Below are 21,691 nucleotides of genomic sequence, written 5' to 3' on the forward strand. Positions count from 1 at the left end.
CTCCTAGAAATATCTCTAGCTTTTTATTAAATGGTGACCCCTCACCATTCTGAGCCACATCATTTTGGGGGCTTGTCTAGGATCACATGACTTGGTGAATAGGCAAACTTTTGAGTGCTAGCGGGGTGGCACCCTGCCCTGATTTAGGCAATCCACCAGCATGCAGGGGCTTCTACTTGCTCCCCAAGGTAAAGTGGGCCCAAAGTGGAGAAACTCAGGGCAAAGCAAAAGGGAGAAACTCTGTGGTAAAAATTCTGACCGGCTTGGTATGAGGACAGATCAGTCAAGCAATTTGCTGCACAGCAACCTGGAGGTAAGCCCTCTATGAGCCCCTTGAGTTACAGACTCTGGAGAGGTGCTCTGAACAGGATAGGATAGGTCAGGCCTTCTTGGCTGACTGGGATCAATTGGTGACAATTGACGTGTTTGGATGTTTTGGAATTTAGATTCCATCCAAATTCAATGTTTGTGGCCCAGCCCCAAACATCTCTAGTGGAGAAAAATGAGAAAAATGATCAGAGAATAATGGTAGATAGTCCCTTGGGAGATAAGTAATTGTAATGAACTGCCAAAATATAAAGGAAAAGGCAAGAAAAAGATGATAAGGCATTGTTGTTTTGTCTGGGGTAACAACGATATTGGTGGAGGATTATTTGGCCTAAGTATGGCTCCCTTGAAGACTGGGTGTGCCAAAAACTAAATTTATATGTTAATAGTAAAGAATCTGTTAATCCAGATGAGGTAGTATATGCTGAAATATGGCTTTCCAGGGCCCCAATAATGTTGAATAAGAATCAAAGTGAAAAGGACATAAAGGAGCAGACTTTAAAAACACAGCAATGGGACCCATTGTTATCTCTTCCTCCTCCATACTTAGCCTCACTTCAAGAAGCCATGGCCTCCAGATATGAAAGGGAAGGAGAGGACTTAATTCCATCAGCCCCCTCCAGGGGCCCCCAGGGCAGAGGAGGATTTAATTCAATTAACCCCACCCCCTCCCCCTCTCCCTACCAAAGGCTCCTTTGCTTCTCTTAGGAAGGAATTAGAGCAAATTCAAAGGGATATCTAAAATTACCCTCTTCCAGAACCCCAAACCCCAAGTCCTAAATTATATCCTTTAATAGAAGTCCCCTTGGCTCAGGGAGGTATAGGTTAATAGAATGCTCCCCTGAGTACCACAGAAGTCAGTGCCTTTAAGAAGTAAATGAAACCCTTAATAGAAGATCCCAGAATAGTTCAAAACTTATTACCCAGAATGATTAGATTGGAAGGGAAAGCTGAAGGGTCTGTTAGACTGATGGTGTTAAAAGGACAAGGGTGGGAGCCAGTGGCCCAAGAAGACCAATAGGAGCCAGAAAGAGATGATGAATTAGATAGGAAATCTGAAATTATGTTACAAAAATTTGCAGAGATCTTAGTGTACAAATAAGAGGGGACTGAATGAGATGAGGTGAGATCTTTCAAGCAATTGTGAAAATTGAGTAAGGCTTCATTTACTTCAGAGTTTGAGTAGGCCTGAAGGTCTTTGAGCATTGACTCAAGGGCATAATTAAGTCCCCTTCCTGCTAGCCTCCTATGGCATCATTTTCTTCCTATTTTGATCAAATATGGGCAACTATGTACTTATTGGTCAAGTTCAATTTCTTGGGTAGTTCCCACATTTAGAATGTAAGACCCTCAGCCAATGACGATGATGATCAGTGGTGGGGAGGGGACTATTTAAAGTGTAAAATCTATTCCAAAAGGTGCCTTCGCCTTTTGATTGATTGCTCAATGGGAGGGATGCCTGATTTCGCCAGAATGTACAATACACTTTTGCTTTGCTCCTAGAGATTTCTCCAGCTTTTTATTAAATGGTGACTCCTCACCATTCTGAGCTACTTATACGTATAATCTTCCTGAAGGCAGGAATTGCTTCATTTTTGTCTTTGTGTCCTCAATACCCAGCACAGTTCTGGGAAATAAGTTAATTGATAAAAGCTTATTAATTGATTTTTTGAATCCTAAACTCTTTAAAGTTGGAAGATCTTCTAATCTTGTTGTACTCTCTCCCTCTAGGGAAGCATTCTCTAAAAAATCCAAAAAACTATGATGAGTTTGTAATATTGTACTAGGGTAGATAAAATAGGTTTAGGGAAGTACTAGACTCCTAGCCATCCTGAAAGTTTTCCCTATTCCCCTGAAATTAAATTTAACAGTGTTATACCCCATCTCATCCTCTTGAAATCATTACTCTCCCATTATTCTCCCAGACTTTATGACTAACTACTATGCTTATTCTTGAAGTTACACAATGTGAATGTGATAAACTAAGAAAAGATTGTCTCTTTAGTCCTATGTCTGAGTGCACCAGTGTCATTTGTTATTCTGAGAATGGCAAGAAGACAGGAATCATGATGTCTGACATTGTTGATTCAGTGCCTAACACTGGACTATAAATAGCATTCTTGTTTTTCCTACAAATTTACACATAATTTTGAATATTTTCACCAATACTCCATGTTTTGATTAAATAGACATGGTACATACCTTGATTTCTCCTATGATCTGTTTGAAAATAATAAGAGTATAAAACCTTTTGTTTCCTGTCAATTTTGTTTCTGAACATAAATTCATGAAGTCAGACTATTTAGTGGTGAATGATTTGAATTAATTATTTTCAGATTCATCTTGGGCTTTGTATTGTTTTGGTAAGTAAGACAAAATTATTTCAAAGTTGAATTTCAAATGCTGATAAAAGTAAAATTGAGAGCCTTCCTGAATGAATGAATGCAACACATGCATCCACACATGCACAGATACACATATGCACACTCAACAACAAAAATAAAAAAAAAACAATCATTCCAAAAAAAAAAAAAAAACTGAATTCTTAATGTAAATTCAACCAGGTCATTGTTTTTTTGTGACCTTAGCAAACACCTTCATTCCTTTGGACATTAGTTTTCTCATGATTAAAATGAGATTAGCTAGAAGATTTCTAGTCTGTTATTTCTCTTTCCTTGATAAATTTTTTTCTTGCTGGTCCCTTTTTGCGTTATAGTTAAATGAGAAAGGGATAATTCTATTAGGTCATTTTATTACTATTATTATTTCTACCACACCTACCATATTTTTATTTTGGATTCAGTGAGGGAACCATTTATTCTTTTGATTTAAAAGCATATTTAACATTTCCTGGTTAATACATTAAGGGTTTCATTTTGAAGTGTCTTTAAAAATGTTACAACCACACACTCTGAACTCTGCTGACATATTGTATTATGCTATTAGACAAGTTATTGTAACATCACATCACATACATGTAGGTATCATCATTGCTAGAGGAACATGCCTTTGAAAAATATTTTATTGGATGAAACTTTCTCATTCTCAAGAAAACATATGGTTCTTTAATATAATTTATTGTGCCTTTCAAAATTCTGCATGTTTGATAAAAGTTTTGATATATTATAAATACCTGTAAAGAAAATAGAATTTAAAATTCTGAGACAAAACATTTTATAATTTTCTTCTTTTACATTTTCACAAAAACCCACACAGGCACCAAAAAAGACAAACAATAAAAATATGTCGATACAACACACTCTGGGTTGGAAACATTCAGACATGATGTGGTTTTCATATTAAAGCTTCACTAAGGGAACCTTTGGCCACAGCACAAGAGGTGGTTAAGATTTTAACAAGGAATTAATATTGTTCAACATGGTTAACAAGAAGGCATCATACATTAAGCACTGAGCTGGGAGTCAGGGAGACCTGAGTTCTAGTCCCGATACATACTGTTAACACTGTGACCACAGGCAAGTGGTCTCTTTGCCTCCCTGGGTCTCCATTTCCCCATGTGTAAACTGAGGAGATTGGACTGATCACCAGGGTGGCTGCCAGCTTTAACATTCTATGGGTCTCAGATTCGCTGCAGCTGTCAAAACTATACACATCACTTCACATCAGATAATACATGGTAATTCCAAGGACAGGACAGTCATTCTATTTTTTTTTAAGGACAGTTTGTGAGCAGCATGATCACACTAGAGCTGCATCCTGTCTGTTTTTTCATTCTGCACAAATTCAAATGGTGGATTAGGAAAGGGGACGGTCATTTTGCCAAACTGTGTGGAATCAGGCAGACTTTCACAAAGCTTTCTGATCTGCAACACGTTTAAAATCCTGGGACTGCTTACTAAGCTATAGGAAGCATTACAAATAGCAACAAGAAGCAAACAAGCCTTTAGTGCACATACACAGTGAAGGAGAGATTGGCATCTATTATAGAGATGCACGTATCCAATCAGGTAACTTATGTAGGGTCCTTTTGGTGTGGTTGGATTTTGTTTTGTCTGAATTATGTGGTTTGACTCTCCACAGATTTAGCCTAATTTAACTGTATAATACAAATCCTTATCTTTATTTTGTAATGTGTAGATTCAGTCTTACAATAACATATGTGTTGATTTTTCCTCCTTTAATTAATGTTATTCATGCCTAGTATCTTTGGTAAAGAAGTTGGTCATAAGAATGAGGGGCTTAAAAAAAGAGAGAGTAGGAAAGAGGCTTTAGAATTCAAAGAGCAGGCTGACATTTTGGAAACCAAAAAATCCCCTTTTATGTAATTTTTTGAATTATTTGTGATTTTTCCTTGGCTATCCCCATTCAGGATTATTTCCTGATTTTTGCTTTGTAAAATTCATATACACTACTATTTATTAAGCTGGATATGCAGCTCTGAGAAAAGGACATATAAAGGGAAAGGAAAAAAATTCAGAATAAGGAAAACACTAAATTTGAATCCAAAGATTCCATATCACACAAAGTATTGGGAATATTTTGCTAATTATAAAAGTTAGATAATCCAAGTCAAGACCCCATTTTGGTGCCTCAATTATCCGCATTAATCACATACTTAATTCATTTCTCCTTTTTTGATACAGTGAAAGAATCACTGAATTTTTAGACTTAATAAAATCAGAGGAGACCTCAGGTTCCACCTTCACTTTTCTACTTAACCACTTAGATGGTTGGCTTTAAGGCTCAACTCTTCATCTAGAAAAGGAGGGGTTGGACTTGGTGATCTCCAAGGATATTTCCAGCTCTAAATCTATGATCCTAAGTAACTTGTAAATTTGGGAGCCCTTGAGTTGTAAGAACCACAATTCTAAAAGTCATTGCTAGACAAGAAACAGCCATGGAGGGGACAGGAAAAAAAGGCTGTAGGCACATCTCCTGGTGTTTTGCAGCAGTTTTGTTTTTAATGTTTTGTAGCCCAGAGTTTTATTTTTTTAATTATTATTCTTTTAAGAAATGAAAATGGGAAAAAGAGAGGCAGCTTAGAGTGGATTTTAAATACAATGGGAAAAATACTAATGGATTTTGATTCCAGAGAGAAAAAAAATCTTTCACTTGTGAAAATGTTTTAAATAGAGCTCTTGTTGACTGTTCCCAGTACAGCCAGGCTCTCTGTGGGAAGCAAACCCCTTCTCCTTATGTACTAAATTGTGTGCATGTGTATGTGTGTGTGTGTGCAAGCACATGTGAGCTTGAGTGAGTGTGTGCATGTGCATATGTCCATGTACAAGACAGCGATGAGAAGCAAGGACATAATCATATGAATAAAATATAAAACCTACATCAGTCACAGGCAGGATATAAGAGAAGGGAGAAAGAATGAATATTTCCAACTCAGATCACTTCACTTCAATTCCCTTCCTTCAGAATGTCAACCAAAGCCTGCAGCAGTCGATCATCCCTGTGCTTGTAAGGTTTTGTGTTGTAGAAAAGGTCCACATAGTCACTATACAGACTATTCTCGGCGTTTCTTAATTGGGATGGTTTGTTTAACTTTTCCAGAGCTTGATAGAAATGTTCATATGGAATCTTTAGCTTTTCATCTGGCTGATTCTTTGGTGTTTGATTGGAGGCTCCCTGTTTGTTGAAAGCGTTTTGCAGGAGTTGGAGCATGGCCCTGGAAGGTGTTTTCTCCATCAATTTGTCATTGCCACTGATATTGGGGGTAGTGGAGCTTTTAGAAGGCTGAGGGCTTTCATGAAGGCTTTCTAGAGTAGCCTGGTCCTAAAAACAAAAGAAAACATCCAACCAAAGATAGAGTGGCCATTGGTATTTTGATTTAAAAATATTCATGGTGTATGCATGCATCAGAAGAGACACAGATGAAAAATGATTTCTCTCTCCTCAAATTTTCCAACAGTACTTTTTTCATGAATCTTTTCTTTCCCTATCTCATTCTACTTCATATTATACTTTTTCTTTATTTGTTCAAACTCTGTGATCATATTGTAAGCTCCTAAATAGAATTAGGAATTATCTTTTTCATTTTTTTTATCCCTAATGCCAACATCACATCTTGTACTTTACAAATACTTAATTAACATTACTATAGAACTTTATAGGCAATACAGTGGATATAGCAAGAGGTTTAGAATCAAAAAGACTCATCTTCCTTAGGTCAAATATTTCCTCAGACGTTTAATATGTGTGAACATGGGCATGTCACTTAAACCTCTCTGCCTCAGTTTTCTCATCTATAAGGTGATCTGGAGAAGGAAATAGCAAGCCGTTCTAATATCTTTACCAGGAAAACCCCGCACAGGGTCACAAAGAATGGGACATGACTGAACAACAATAAAAGGACTTTAAAAATCACCTGCAAAGCCCTCTTTTTTGCAGATGAGAAAACTAAAACCCAGAGAGACCAAGTGATTTTTCCAGCATCTCCCAGTGAGCAGATAGCAAAACTGGGATTTAAATCTACATTCTTCTATTCTAAATCTAGTGTTTTTTTTCCATTACTTCATTCTGGCCTTGCAGACTACTCTTTTATATTGGTACAATATTTAAAAGCAAGATGGCTTTTCTTAATCCCACAGTAACAGAAACTAATACTGAAGGAAGCATAGTGGATGCAACAATTTTTAATTTTGTTATGATAAAGGACTGTATTAGAAGGAACTAAAGAAGCCACAAACCTAATGATTTCAAGGACTTCTCTAAAATAATATATTTGTAAAAAAAAATTCCATGTAATTATATGGAAAAAAGACTAATTCAAGTTTTGGTATATATGTCCTTTAACTAAATCATTTAAATATAGCCATAATTTGGACTTTATTAAATTATGAATTGAATGAAAATGAAATGAATTGAAAACAGTATTATTATTATTAATTCAATTAAACCAACACTATTAAAGAGATACAAAAATGAAAAAAATTACAATCTCAGCCTTTATGGGAATAGGAATATAATAATAATCCTAGATCTTCATTGCTATCATATACTTTTACATACAGAATCTTGCCATTTGTAGTTAAAATATTATGGGAATTGAATTATAAACAACAAATGGAAGTTAAAATAGCAAATTTATTTATCCATTCACTCAATGTTGAATTTTAATTAATTGATGTTTGACATCCTTCACAACCTGACTTCAAATTATGTTTCCAGTCTTACTATATATTTTTTTCTTTTATACATTTATCATTCCAATTTCACTGGCCTACTTACTATTCCTCATAAATGATAATATCTCTTCAGGCTGCCCCTTATGCCTGGAAAGCATTTTCTGCTTGTCTCTGTCTCTGAAAATCCCAGTTTCTATCAAATCTTAATTCAAATTCCATTTCCTATGTAAGCTCTTTAGGGAATTCACTCTGTTACCAGTGTCCTCTTCACCTGCTCCATTTATATTCTAGGAACAAGTCATTATACCTAAATGGGCACTAGTATCTTCACCTATAAAAATGATGGGATTGGACTAGATGGCTTCTAAATTGTCTTCCACTTCTATATTTGTAATTATATAATTATATGCATACATTTTGTTTCCTCCAATACAAAGTAAACTTTTTGAGGCTGCAGACTGTTTTCTTTTTAACTTTGTATTCCTGATATCCAGCCTAGTATCTAAAACATGGTAGGAACTTAATAAATGCTTGTTGTTTGGTTGAAGACAGAATCCCTTCTCACAAGAAGCTTTATATTTTTTTAGGGAGGCTACAACTATGTAAATAAGTTAAATATAAAGCAGAATAAGACAGATGAAGTAGAGGTTGCATAAATAGTGCTCTGTGGGTTCATAAGAGAGAGAGTTTGTATATAACTGAGTAGATTTTTTAAAAAGTCTTTATAATAAATGGAACTCCAGGGAACTTAAGAGGCAGGAGAAAGAGGAGTTTTGGAAGAGGAGAGAAAGAAGTATTATAGTGTGTAGGAAAGAAGGCTATACTTAGATCCACAAGACCTGAGTTTAAGCCTCTGCTCTAACATTAATCATTAAACTTTGGAAAAACTCAGTGTACCTTTCTGAGTCTCATGTTCTTAAAAAAAAGAGCAATACTATTTGTAGCAACTTCCTTTTTAAGAGTTTTTGTGAAAGAAACATTTTGTAAACTTTAAAGTAGTATATGAATGAGAGGTAGGGCTGATATAGGATCTATATGAGAGAAAAGGTGTTTTCTCTCAAAGAAAATTATTTGGGTTTTCCTAGATATCTAAGGACACATTAATATTTTACAGCAGAAGATACCATATTGGTCATTTGAAAGTAGCTGTGTAGCCCTTTATAGAGAGACAGACAGACAGACAGACATATACAGACCTCAACAGAATCATCCATCTTCTCTACTCCTCTTCTATCATTTTGCACAGCATTATAAGAAGTATAGACACGGGGCTGTTTCATATGTTCTGGCTGGGTGGATGTCCCATGTAAAATCAGTTTCCAGTTCACAATTCTTCCTTCATTTTCCATTCTTCCAGACTAATGAATAAGTCCAGATATTATTTTTGGTGGACTTTTGACTTTGCTTTCCTTTTTATTTTAAAGCATCTTTCAGGTTCATAGTTACATCTTATTCTAATACCTCATAGAAGCATACAGGGTGTGCTAGAGCCAGCTTAATTGGACTCCCAAAGGCTAACTATAGAATTTTCAGTATAAGCTTTTACACATTATAAATAGGCAAATGCTACAAATAAGAGTTTAATTTATGGTTTTGTTGATGTCTAGATTTCAGTGATAGAGGAAATATTAATAATGCAGATTAAACTGAAAAGAGTGTACTGTGTACATTTTTCCCTCTAGAAAAATGGTTGTTAAATATTTACTAGTACAAACTTAGAAACATGTAACTTTATGCAGTAAGAAGGAAATCATTAGACTCATTTCAATTACATGTAGCAGCATTGCTTAGACAATTTAAAAATTAAACTCTTTAAGTGAGCCTTATTTTGTGGAATTGATATTTTGTTTAAAAGTTGGCTGTAGTTTCTAGAATAAGATCATATTTTCTTTCTGATCATAAAAGTAGAGGTATATTCCCAAAGAAGGAAACTTTGCTACCACATAAAATGAAAGGCACAAAAGAAAATAGCAAACTGTTTTTATTTGAGAAAATACTTTTTTCTAATAAAATGTTAATAATCATACCAATACAAAGATTGTTTAAGGTCTGATAGAGTATAGACATTACATATAGTCTATCTAGACATCCTGAAATGATTTTGCACAATACAAAGAAGTAAGTTCTGTTGTGAGTAAGTAGTAAGGTATAGTTTAATAGAAAGCTGTCCTGGCAGTCAGAAAAAATCCTATCTTTCACATACTGACTTTGTGAACCAAGGCAAGGCACTTCAATGTTCCGTTCAATGTATCTGTTTAAGGTGTTTAAGATGTACTGAAATCTAAGTACAAAATTAATAATGGTCACACAACCATTAAGTGGCACATTCTAAAATAGTCTCTAACTCTTGAACTCATTCTTTTTTGCTATATCCAAAAGATCAAGATACTTAGATATTTGATTTTTAAAATTTTCTTTTATTTTCTTTTAACAAGTTTTTATTTTCCCTTTCTCCCATTCCCTCCAATTTAAAAGTACAAAGAAAAACCTTGTAACAAATATGAATAGTAAAGGCAAACAAATTTGTACATTGTCAGGGAGGTAGCATAATTTAGCATCATCTTATTGATACAGTGACCAATCATGATTTCATAGGACTGATATACTTCATTTTTAAGTTGAAATACTTTATGGGGGAAGACAAGCTATTTTTCAAGAATTAAAAAAAATTAATAATGACTAAAAGTTTGCATTTATTTCAGTTCCTTTTTCCCCCTGAGGCAATTGGGATTAAGTGACTTTGCTCAGAGTCACACAACTACAAAATATTAAGTATCTGAGGCTGGATTTGAACTCAGGTTTTCTTGACTTCAGGGCCAGCACTCTATCCACTGTGCCATCTAGCTGCCCCCTTGTTTTGGTTCTTAATAGATGCAAGAAAATGTTCTAAATTATTTCCATTACACTATTTTGTTTAAAAATCAAAATCTGGTACCTTTGATTCTCAAGTATTCCCTTTTGGAGCCTAATTATTTCCTTCTTACTGTATAAAGTACCATCTTTCTAGAATTTTGCTGGTAAATGTTTAACAACTATCTTTCCAGAGGGAGAAATGTACATATTTTTTTCAGTTTAATGTGCAATATTTATATTTCATATCCCAAGTATTATACATGCTTAATAAGTTCATTCGTTTTTCAGTCTATTCCATCTTAAGGCAAAGATAACACTGATTGCTTGAAGGATAATACAGAAGAATCTTAAATTCCTTAAGGTTCTTTGTTTCAGCATTCTGATCTATTCTTTATTTATAATTATATATTATGAACATCATTTTGTGTTAGAGTGAGAAGTAGAAAATAAAATCCTTTGTATCTTGCTTCATGGAAGTATAGAAGTATTCAATAATTCAGAAAATTCACAATGTAGCTTTATTTTTTTCTTCCCCATACAAGCTTGTAATTTCATTGGTATATATTATAATATACTGATATTCATTTCCTTCAGTGAGGAAACTTCCTTTACTGATCTACAGTAGCAGTGGTTCTGCAATTATAATCTCAGAGAGTTGCCTAGAACATTGAAATGCCTTGCCAAGTTCCACAATCAGTACATCAAAAGTAGGATTCTGTCTGACTGCCAGGACAACTTTCTATTAAACTACTCACAACAGAACTAACTTCTCTACATTAAACAAAATCATTTTAGCATGTCTACATGGACTAAATGTAATGTCTATATCCTAATGGCAAAAACAATTTGAGCAATAATACAGATGGATCATTTAGCTATTTAAGTAAGCAGTCAGTGGGTAATTCACATTCTTTACCAAGAGGAGCAAGATACTTGTTAACAGCAAAATATTAGTCCCCTGGGCTTCTTTTTCTATTATCCATACATCTAAATGTGTACTTTCCATGAACTATACATTTATTCTTTCCACAAGATGGGTGTTGGAGGCACAATATCCCACAATTTGGAAAATCCATGTAAAATTTTTTGGCCCTTATACCAGAGAAATCTGAATTATTATATTGTTAAAAATAAAATATGTTGATATTATAAAATGTTATTTTGGGGTTTCTAAACTTTTTCTGTATTTCTGTGGTTTCTGCAAAACTCCCCAGAAACTTCCATTTAATTTCTTATGCCCACCTGAGATATATTGAAACTGTGATGGGGAAAATCTTGATGTGAAAGGAATAACTTTATTTGCACTAAGTAGCAGTCAAGTTCCTTTAATCCCTTGATTAATGTTGACTCACATTTCCAAATCTTTAATATCTCCTACTACATGCTCCCAGAACTATGCTTATCCACCATAAATTCACTTCCATACCTTTCCTATCCCACTCCACCCATCCACACACAACCCTACATACCATATCAGTAATTCGTAAAGCCCAGGTGCCTACAGGATTTTCTCCCCATGTGTGAACAGACATGAAGTCCCAGTTCTTAAAACCATTAGGTGATGCATCTCTCTCTCTTTCAGCCAATAGCACAGTACTGGTTCCTATGTTGATACAAGAACAAATAAAAAAACAACACACAAATCTATCTCTTAGCACAGTGATTATCACATAGTAGGCACTTAATAAATATTTGTTGACTGACTAACATTAGTAGATGAATTAAGGGAAATTACTTCAGATAAGCGGTTTTCAGTATTTGGCTAAAATCTAGCTAATAAAAATTTATGCTCAAGTAAGAATAAATTCTCAAAATCTTCTTCCAGTAAAAGGTTAGAATATAGCCATTCATGAGGAAAGGAGGACGTATAAGCTTATTTGAATACAAAGAGCTGAGAGCTACATTTAAACAAAATTCAAAAGAAAAATTCAAGGCTCATAAATACTTTGAAAAGAAAAAAATTCACAGTTTTCAGAGTTCATTAAATGTAAATTGTAGAGTAGCCACTTAATATACAAATAGAAATATATTAATTTATAAAGATGCATTAATTAATTAGAAATATAACAAATTAGGGGCAGAGCCAGAAATGCAATGATCACTAAATCCCAATTTCCTCCTAGAGCCATTAACAACCAGCTATGTCCAGAATCAAAACAGCTAGTGAGCAGCAGAGCAACCTCTGGTCTAGGTGGCAAGCTGTAAGAAATATGAGAAGCTTAAGAAATGGTGTTTATATAGCACTTTTTGATATGCAAAATGCTTTACATACATTATCTCATTAGATTATTGGAAGAACCCAATGAGATAAGCAGAATTCTTATTAATATTCTCATTTATAGATAGGAAATTGAAACTCAGTTGGGTAAAGTGACATGCCCATGGTTTTACTGCTTCCTGAGTCAGGATGTGAATCCACGTACCTCCTGATTCCAAGCCCAGAACTCTTTCTATGACATTACATTTTCTCAGATATCACTCTTTTCCAAACATTGAGCTGATCATATTATGAATTTCCCAAAGGGCATATGTCCAAGGATACACCTTATCAGTGACAGTATATCTTTATTCTGCCTGAATTCTGAGAAATATAATTTACTAAGACTTCATTTTCAAAAAGGCATATTTCAAAGCTCTTAAGAATAATGACTTGTAATCTGCTAAGAACTTTTACATCCTTCATCTCATTTAATATTCAAAGACAAAGAGCATGAAGGCCTGTGCTATTCATTTTATGGAAACTCTGGGTTATTGTATTTGTTTTTTTTTTTTTTTTTTTAACAGCAAGCCCAATGTCAGGATTTGAAAAAATCCCCTTCAAAATATTAGAATTCTTTTTGAGTAATGAGCTTATAAACCAGAGAAATTTGAGTCAACAGGCTCACTTTCCAAATATCTTATTCACCACTTATCCAAATGGGCAATGGGAACTCAGTTTCTTAAGAAAAATAAAATAACACATAACTTAATAGATTTCAAGATTTTTTTAGGTGGTACAGACTTGAACATAAGAAATTCTATGAACATTTAAATAAGTACTTAATTGATTTTATAAGAAGGGAAAAAACAAAATAAAATATCTCTTCTCCATACCAGCAGCAGAGGTGAGTGTGACATGAAGGTCTCCTCTCCTTGAGTATTCAATCGTTGCTTCAAATTGCACATGTTCCAAAGATTTGATGGAATTTTCTTGTCCTTCACAGGCTTTTGTAGGGATTTCAATAGTAACTACTCCATCAGCTTTCAATGATCTAAAATAGTTAAATTATAAATAAATAAGCTTTTAATTCAAATTCAATATATACAGAAGAACAATTTCTTAAAAATAGACAATATGGTTTAGAGTATGGTACTGGGGTTAAGGAGCTCTGGATCCAAGTCCTAATCTCTCTTGTATTTTTAATTGACTATATAACCACAGAAGGTCACTTAATATCTTAAGATCTGAATTCCTTTTCAATAAAAAGGAGAGGGAGTTCTAAGTTTATATTATACAATATATGTCCTTTAATCATCAAATCACCCATAGGGATTTTCTGGCATCTCACAGAGGACATAGTTGATCTCTTTTTCCCTTGATGGCAGAAAGATAGAAGTAGGATGTGGAAGGGAGCAAAAGGGAAGAGATCTTAGCTCTTGCTGACAAGATGCTTGAGAAAGTTCTTTTGGATATCAGATGCTGTAATCACTTAATATGACAAATGGAAGTTAGAATAAAAGACCTAGGAAAGTCTTACTTGGGCTCAAAGTTGTTGTCTTTCACAATGCATTCTTTTTTCTCGGGGACACTTCTCCAAGTTTTGGGGTCAGCTAAATCCACCAGGGCCTTAGCGTTAAGTAACCCAAATCCAAATCGACTATTCACCATCAATCCTGCTCCATTCTTCTTCCACCCAGGATTGATGGCCAGAGGGTCATATTCAGAGGTCCATACAACCAAATGTTGCATATCTCTCCAGGTAAGCTGAGGGCTTCATGGGGAAGAAAATTTTAAGATATTAGAAACAAGACTTCTTTGTAAATACAACTGAATAGAGTGCTAGACTTGAGCACTGAGTTAAAATTCTTCCTCAGACACTTATAAGCTATGTGATCCTTTGGTAGGACCTTTAACCTTTCTCAGACTCATTTTTCTCATTTGTAAAATGAGGACAATAAAAGCACCTATTTCCCAGGGTTGTGGTGAAGAACAAATGAGATAATTTATATTAAGCCTTTGGCAAACCTTAAAACATTAAAAAAGCTAGCTTTTGTTACATCAATAATAACATAGCTGATATAAACCACAGCTGTGCTAATGTTTATTGTTAATGAGTCTAATTTAGTATACACTTTTATGGCATTGACATTATAAAAATAACATTATGAATAGTGAAATCATAAAATTCAAAGTGATATTTACCAATAAGTTATTTAAGCATATCATGAACTCAAATATATGTCTATAAAGAACCAACTGTACCTTATAATGCTTAAATTCCTATGTGGTTTTGCATAGGGATAGAGATAGTAACTAGACCTGTTAATTGGCACAGGTAGACATATTCTGGTAAATATTTAACAATTGGCTCTCCAGGGAGGAAATGTCCAGGCCCATGACAGAATTTTAAGTTTAAACTGCATTATTTACCTTATGTTCATCACTTTCTGAAGCCTAGAGAAGCAACAAATCAAGCTCTGATTTCAGAGGTATTAACTGGAAATTTAACTTTCCTGTGAGCTGGCTCCAACATACTGAGTATAGGGAACTCCTAGTGAGGATACTTCCTCTACAAATGCAGGTCAGCATCTTCTCCACTCTCACAGTCTTAGAGATTTGCCCAGCATTACACATGTAGGCACGGTGTATCAAAGGTAGCACTGGAACTCAGGTTGTCTTGGTTTCTAGATCAGAATGTTATCCACTGTGCCAGAAAGTCTTAATTCGTTAGTCAGTATAGTCAATAAAGTACTTTTTGGTAAGTACAACTATTTTGTTCAAATAAAAAAGAGTTACTGGCACTTTTAAAAAAGGCTTCCCTGAGTAGAAGTGATTGCTGGTTTAGGCACTTGAAGAAAGGGGACAAGGTACCATCTAATACACTGTCTACTAGGTGGACAGACAGAGTTAATGTGCATGGGCAATTACAGGGATAACAGAGACTCTATGAGGAAGAATTGGTCTCATAGGTTAATAGCAAGAGTGCAAATATGCATACAATCAACTAAGCCAGAAATCATACAGGAGATGTCAACAGGAAACCGCTTCATGAAATATTTGTGAAAAATTGAATTTAACCGATGTTTGGAAAACGGTGAGTATTACTGGGCAGAGCACAAGACTTGGCTTCCAATCTGGACTACACCATTATTATTATCTTGGGGAGAAAATTTTTCTTTTTTGACTCTTGCTGATCCCAGTGAGAAAATCCTATTTTCTCATTGGTATTTCTTTACTAGGTGTTTAACACAAATATCATGCAAAAAAAAAAATGAACTCTAAGGTCCTTTCTATCTCTGAAGTGTGCCTGCCCAATTTTGTAAACACCTATGTAGAACACATGAGAGCCAAGCCTTGAAGGAGACCTGGGAAGCCAGGAGACTGCATTCCCATCATGGAGGACAGTAAGAGAAAAGGCGTCTAGTCAGAAGACAGAGATGGAAGGTCATGCAAAAGAAACAGTATGAAGGCTAATGTAGCTTTATCTCAGAGTATGGAAAAGGGATTAAAGTCTAGGATGATGGTAAGGTGGAAAGGGGTAGGATTTTGCAAGATTTTAAAACTCAAATATATAATTTTAATATTCAAATTGAAATAAATGTTGAAAAAACTATACCACATAGTTTTTCATCCATATTTCAAATATTTGTGATTTCATCAGTGTGAGTAACTGGCTTATGAGCTTTATGAGTTGCCATGCTTTAAAAATTCATCATCCTGGACTCTGAATCCAAAATGATTCATGCATGTTTGGGCCCAGTCAGTGTGGTGAATTGTTTTGCTAGACTATGCACGTTTATCATAAGGGTTTTAAAAACTGTTCCGGGTTGGGGAAGCAGTAGTGGGCGGGAAAGATAATAAGTAATGGTAAAAATATTTTTTAAAAAGAAACCACAAAAAATAAAAATAAAATTCATCACTCTGTACCCAACCTGCTGAAGAGGAATCTCTCTCATCTTAGCTCTGCTGATCTTTAGCCAAATGACACAGTTCCTCTCTGGAGCTGAGAAAAGCTCAGTAAACCTACCAGGGCCTATATTCCTCTGAACCAACCTTTGAAATCCCAAGATTATCTTCATCTCATGATGAGGCATAGAAATAAGACACTATATTATACATTCACCACAAATGGACTTTTATACTGAAAATTTAGTGTAATGATTTTTCGTGAATATCTATGTATTTCTTGGCAGAGGAATCTCATATTAGAGCTTCAGTAGGTTGTTTGGCCTGATATAGTTTTTCCATTCATGTCACATTTCTCTTTTAATGACATTACTTAATATGCAGGTTCCATGGTTTCCTCATTTGTTTATTCTTATCTAATCTTTGGAAAATATTCAAGGGGATGGCATTCTAACATAATTAAGAAGATGAATTCCTTTCTACCATTTCCCATCCGAAAGAATGCATTTTGTAGATGAAAAAAAACCGTGATAGCTCTTCATCTGATTCCTGACGATTCTTTGCTTACCAAGCAGCCAAACTAACTTAATTAGAAAAAAAGCCTATTTTAACAAAGTGGTGGATTGCCAGCCAAAGATATGTTTGCAGAAAATAATAATTATGGAATTAGGCATTTAGTGCTACTAATTGGAAAGGGAATAAATGTCATGTGGGGGGAAATGCTGGAGGTTGCTAAGTCCAGTCTTCTACTCGTCTGACCTCGAAAAGATGATGTCCATCTCTTTTGAACATCTTTAAGGGATGGACATTCAGTAACCTTGGCAACAAGTTTCAGTATGTCACAACACATGATGTCAAGATTTTTTTTCACAATAACTAATGCAATTCCTTCTTAGTGCATTTAAAGCATATTTTCTTCTTTTGTACTCAGTGAAAATAGTAGGGTTTATTTTCACCAGGGTTTTGTGATATCTTTTCACTGGCTTCGTAATACTAAAATAATTTTCCATTCCAGCCTCTTTCTTTCCAAGTTAAAAAGAATAAATAGACACTTAATAAATGTTCATAGAATTTTTTTAAAAAATGATAAGCACTTATTAGACACCTACTATATGTAAGCTACTGTATTAAGCAAATATCCTGTGTTTTTTCCTCAAGAGCTATTATTATCTTCTGTTGTAGCCAGAACTTTGTACACAGTCAGCCCACTCCTTGTGCTTATTGATTGCTGTAAAGGCAATAAGTTATTATTTTAATGGTAAGTGAGAGGAATGGGCTGCTACCTTGATAGGAACTTGTTCCAGAAGCTAAATTCCCAAGCTAGATGCTAATCTAGCCTCCTCAGTAATTGCTCCAGCCATATAATGGGATTTTTCTCTAGTTTTCCCTCAGGTATCCAGAAATGTAAGACTAAGCAGAGCTCAACTAATCTTTGTCCTCACTTCAAATTGAGTTGTAAACGCTTTCTAAGCTGTGTGACCTTCATCAAGTTACTTTCAGTCTCAATTTTCTTATCTGTAAAATTGGGATAATAAATTGTGATGGGAAAAAAAATATTTAAAAAGCACTTTGCAAATGTTAAAGCACTATAAAATACTAGTTATTACTATTACTATTGTTATCATTATAGCTCCACTTTCCACTAATGTACAAGTACCTATTTGTATGGGTCTTTGCTTCTTTTCTATTCCTAAAATGCTTGTTTGATTCTCTCAATACCAACACTGATCTGACTACTAGGACTTCATTTCCTGTCTGACACCATTAAAAAAACAACAATATAGGGGACAACTAGGTGACACAGTAGATAGAGCACCAGCCCTGAAGTCAGGGAGACCTGAGGTCAAATCTGGTCTCAGACACTTAACACTTCCTAGCTGTGTGACCCTGAGCAAGTCACATAACCCCAATGGCCTTAGGAAAACAAACAAACAACGAACATTGGCTTTGCCTGATTACACCCAGAATATTTCTATGTTTTCTCCTTACTTTCTGACTTTCTTGTTCCTGATTATTTACTTAATATATAATTGTGTTTGTGTGTGGAGGAAGTAATCTTTTTTTTTTCCTGTCAAAGGCCATTTGGATATTTATAAAATCATTTGTGAATCCTACAAAATTATCAACTTAGAGAACTCAAAGCAGTAGGAGATTACCCAGCTTTCAGCTTAGCACATGATTTTGCCAGCTTTATGTGACCTGCACACTGGACATTCTTTACTCCTGATATAAACTATTATGAGATGAGCCATAAACTATATTATTGATCATAGACTTTTTTGCCCTGCCATACTCAACACCTTGTTACAATCTAAAAACCTCCTAAAAGTAATCTGGACTAAACTAAATCTAGGATTTCCAAAATTGATCTGAGTCTAATACTAGTTCAGTGAAGAAGCTGGTTAAATGCACATGATTTTAATGTTTTAATCACTCCAGCCATAAGTTAGGCTGTTCTGAAACCCTGTTCAACTACCAGACATCATCAAATGGCAAATCCACTGAACATGCTATATAACCTAACAACTGGGTGGGGGAAAGGAGGAAGGGAGATGCACACGAGAAGGAGAAATCATTATTTCTGTAATGGTCTCCCTAGGCTAACCTTCCTTTGTAGGAAGGATAAAAATAATCTTAACATTATCCAGCCTTTCTAACCATGCAGCTATAAAGCTGGTCTCCACATTTAAAGAATTGCTGACATAATCCAACATCAGAATGAAGGAATGCAGGTAAATTAACCTGAGTGGAGAAACAAAACCAGCCCTCCATAGAGTGTCAGCTAGGCAGGCTCCTTGATTTCTACCTCCCTCTCCAACATATGCCCTTAAAAAAAAAGTTTCAGGAAAGGTGATTCAAAGTCTTTGGTATCTTACTTTACTTCCAGTGCAAGAGCGAAGATCCCAGCAGCCAGAGGAGCAGAGGCTGATGTTCCAGTATGGGTCTCGGTGCAATCATCATGCAGATCAGCACTTGTCTGGGCAGTGACACAAGGGAAGGACAGAGAGAGAAAATGTAATGATTTCATAAATTTCATAGTTTGGGATTGACTGTAAGCAAAGGTTAATAATGATTACAGTGAGGTAACTCATTTGTCTCTCCCCCACTTACTTGTCTCTCTCCCAAAAGAAGCGTAGGGTTATTTGCCATATATTTCAGGTCCCTTTCTTCTCCACTACCTTGCTTGTAACATTGGTATTGGTGTAGCTTATCTGGGAATAAATTGCTTGCCTTTCCCTTATAAATATTTTATTTTTTCCCCCTTGAGATTCCTAGAGTTACACTGCATATAAAAAAGGAATGTTTCAAAACCACTGTGAATCATGCTGTCTCATTAATCATCAAATCCATTGTGTTTGGCTAATATATTTAGAAGTCCCCTTGCTGCAAAAAATTGTTCTTTCTTTTCAGATTAACATTTGGCTATGTCTTTAATAGAAACATTCTGATTTGTGTTTAAAACTGATCTCATTTTGATAATGTTAATCATATGAACTCATACACTCAGTAGGGGCTCAGTCATCTATTTAGTGCACAATGTAAATGCCCAGAAAATACACGTGGACTTAATTTGATTCCCACATGTATGCATTCATAATTGCATGTAATAATAATTTTTTGTACCTCCTTGCCAAAATGTTGTTTCCAACATTTCTGTCTCTGTTTGAATGCCTCTCTCTCTTCCCCTTTCTTCCTCCTCTTCCTCTTCCTCCTTCTCCTCCTCCTCCTCCTCCTCCTTCTCCTCCTCCTCCTCTTCCTCCTTCTCTCTCTCTCTCTTTATCTCTCTCTCTCTCTCCTCTCTCTCTCTCTCTCTCTCTCTCTCCTTCTCCTTCTCCTTCTCTCTCTCTCTCTCTCTCTCTCTCTCTCTCTCTCTCTCTCTCTCTCTCTCTCTCTCTCTCTCTCTCTCCCTCTGTCTTTCGGTAGGGGAATGAGCATTGAGGAAGAGAAGTATGTGGAAGCAAATAGCCTTCATCATTAATTTGCCTCCAAGATTCCCATATCTGATGACAAGGGTGGGTGTCTAGTATAGCCAATAATGGGATCTCTAATGGGAGCCCACCTTGGTTTCAGTGCTATGATTCCCTATTTCACCGGAGATTTCTTTGTGCAGGCAGGAGGTGTGAAAAAATGATTTGTTCAATTATCACCTCCCACTTGGATTTGCAGAATTTCCAAAATGGAGGCAACTGTTCTCTTCTGAGGATTGCAGAAATAGAGATGCTGTTGACAAAAGATGCTGGAAGAGGGCTCCAATAACAAAACTAAGGAGCAGGTTTGAATAATTTAGACAAGGCTGATTTTCTTGGAATAGTTTGGTTTCCATCATATGTATTTGTCCTCAGTATGTTTTATCTAAATAGGGAGCTCTTTAGACCCAAACTTCTTTCTGCTTTCTTGCAGAGTAATGAAGAGGATGAAATAGGACTAATTGTATATTTAAAAAAACATAGATAAACCCATCTGCTTGAAGGGACTATTAAATATCCATGTAGATATTAACCTGCTGTGCTCACTTGAAAAAGGGAGGGGAAAGTGTCTGATAGCTCAAATTCAAGGATCATGAGAATATTGCCTTTGTTGAATGTCTATATCCAAAAGATTGCTTTTCACTGTTTGCAAAATGAATGAGTGCAAAAAACTTAAGATGAGAGTTCAAAATGTTTTTCAGTTAAGAACAGTTTCACTGCTTAAATTATCACCTTGATAAAAAAAAATATATATAGTTCTCTGCTGGAGATTTTGCCTAGAGAAGATATAATCACTGAGCTATTTGTAGTATTGTCTTTTATGAATGATTTTTTTTTACAAATACACAAGGATAAAGTTATCATAATAATTAAAATAAACACAAATGCTTTTAATGGGATAATATTATGTTAAGAGATTATGATACTACACACCTTAGCTAGTCAGTCATTTTTTCTGTGCTATTAATTAATTGTGGGTTTTACAGCATTTTTAATTAAAGGGGCTCTGGCCACAAAGCTTCTTTATTACGTTTCAACATTTGTCCCTTGAAGGAATCCAATAAATCATTAAAACAGGAATCGTTAAACTTTTTTTTGTATTATGGACCCTTTCTCAGAACATTTTTAAATGCACAAAATAAAACATATAGGATTATGGAAAAAATTCAATTATGTTGCCCTATAATTGCATATTTTAAATAAAAACTCTAAGTTTTATGGACTCTCTGAAATCTATCCATGGACTGTTTAAGGGTTTGTGGACCCAATATTAAAAACCCTTGCCCTAAATAGAATGAATCCTGGTTAAATGTGAGCTAAAAGATCTCTCTGAAACATAAACT

At 35.1% G+C, this 21,691-nt stretch overlaps 1 protein-coding gene across 1 annotated transcript in view; it reads right to left on the reverse strand.

Moving 5' to 3' along the window:
* Positions 1-3,239: 3,239 nt before the first annotated feature.
* Positions 3,240-21,691, reverse strand: part of PCSK1 (proprotein convertase subtilisin/kexin type 1) — a 45,879-nt gene continuing 27,427 nt past the window's right edge. Inside the window, exons 9-14 of the mRNA XM_051994070.1 lie at positions 19,257-19,357; positions 14,012-14,245; positions 13,368-13,525; positions 11,744-11,877; positions 8,618-8,779; positions 3,240-6,069 (exon numbers count right to left, since the gene is read on the reverse strand). Coding sequence (XP_051850030.1) covers positions 5,695-6,069; positions 8,618-8,779; positions 11,744-11,877; positions 13,368-13,525; positions 14,012-14,245; positions 19,257-19,357 — 1,164 coding nt within the window. The 3' untranslated portion in view covers positions 3,240-5,694. The remainder of the gene's footprint in view (positions 6,070-8,617; positions 8,780-11,743; positions 11,878-13,367; positions 13,526-14,011; positions 14,246-19,256; positions 19,358-21,691) is intronic.

The sequence above is a fragment of the Antechinus flavipes genome, chromosome 1 (genome assembly GCF_016432865.1).
Source record: "Antechinus flavipes isolate AdamAnt ecotype Samford, QLD, Australia chromosome 1, AdamAnt_v2, whole genome shotgun sequence".
Classification (NCBI taxonomy): domain Eukaryota; kingdom Metazoa; phylum Chordata; class Mammalia; order Dasyuromorphia; family Dasyuridae; genus Antechinus; species Antechinus flavipes.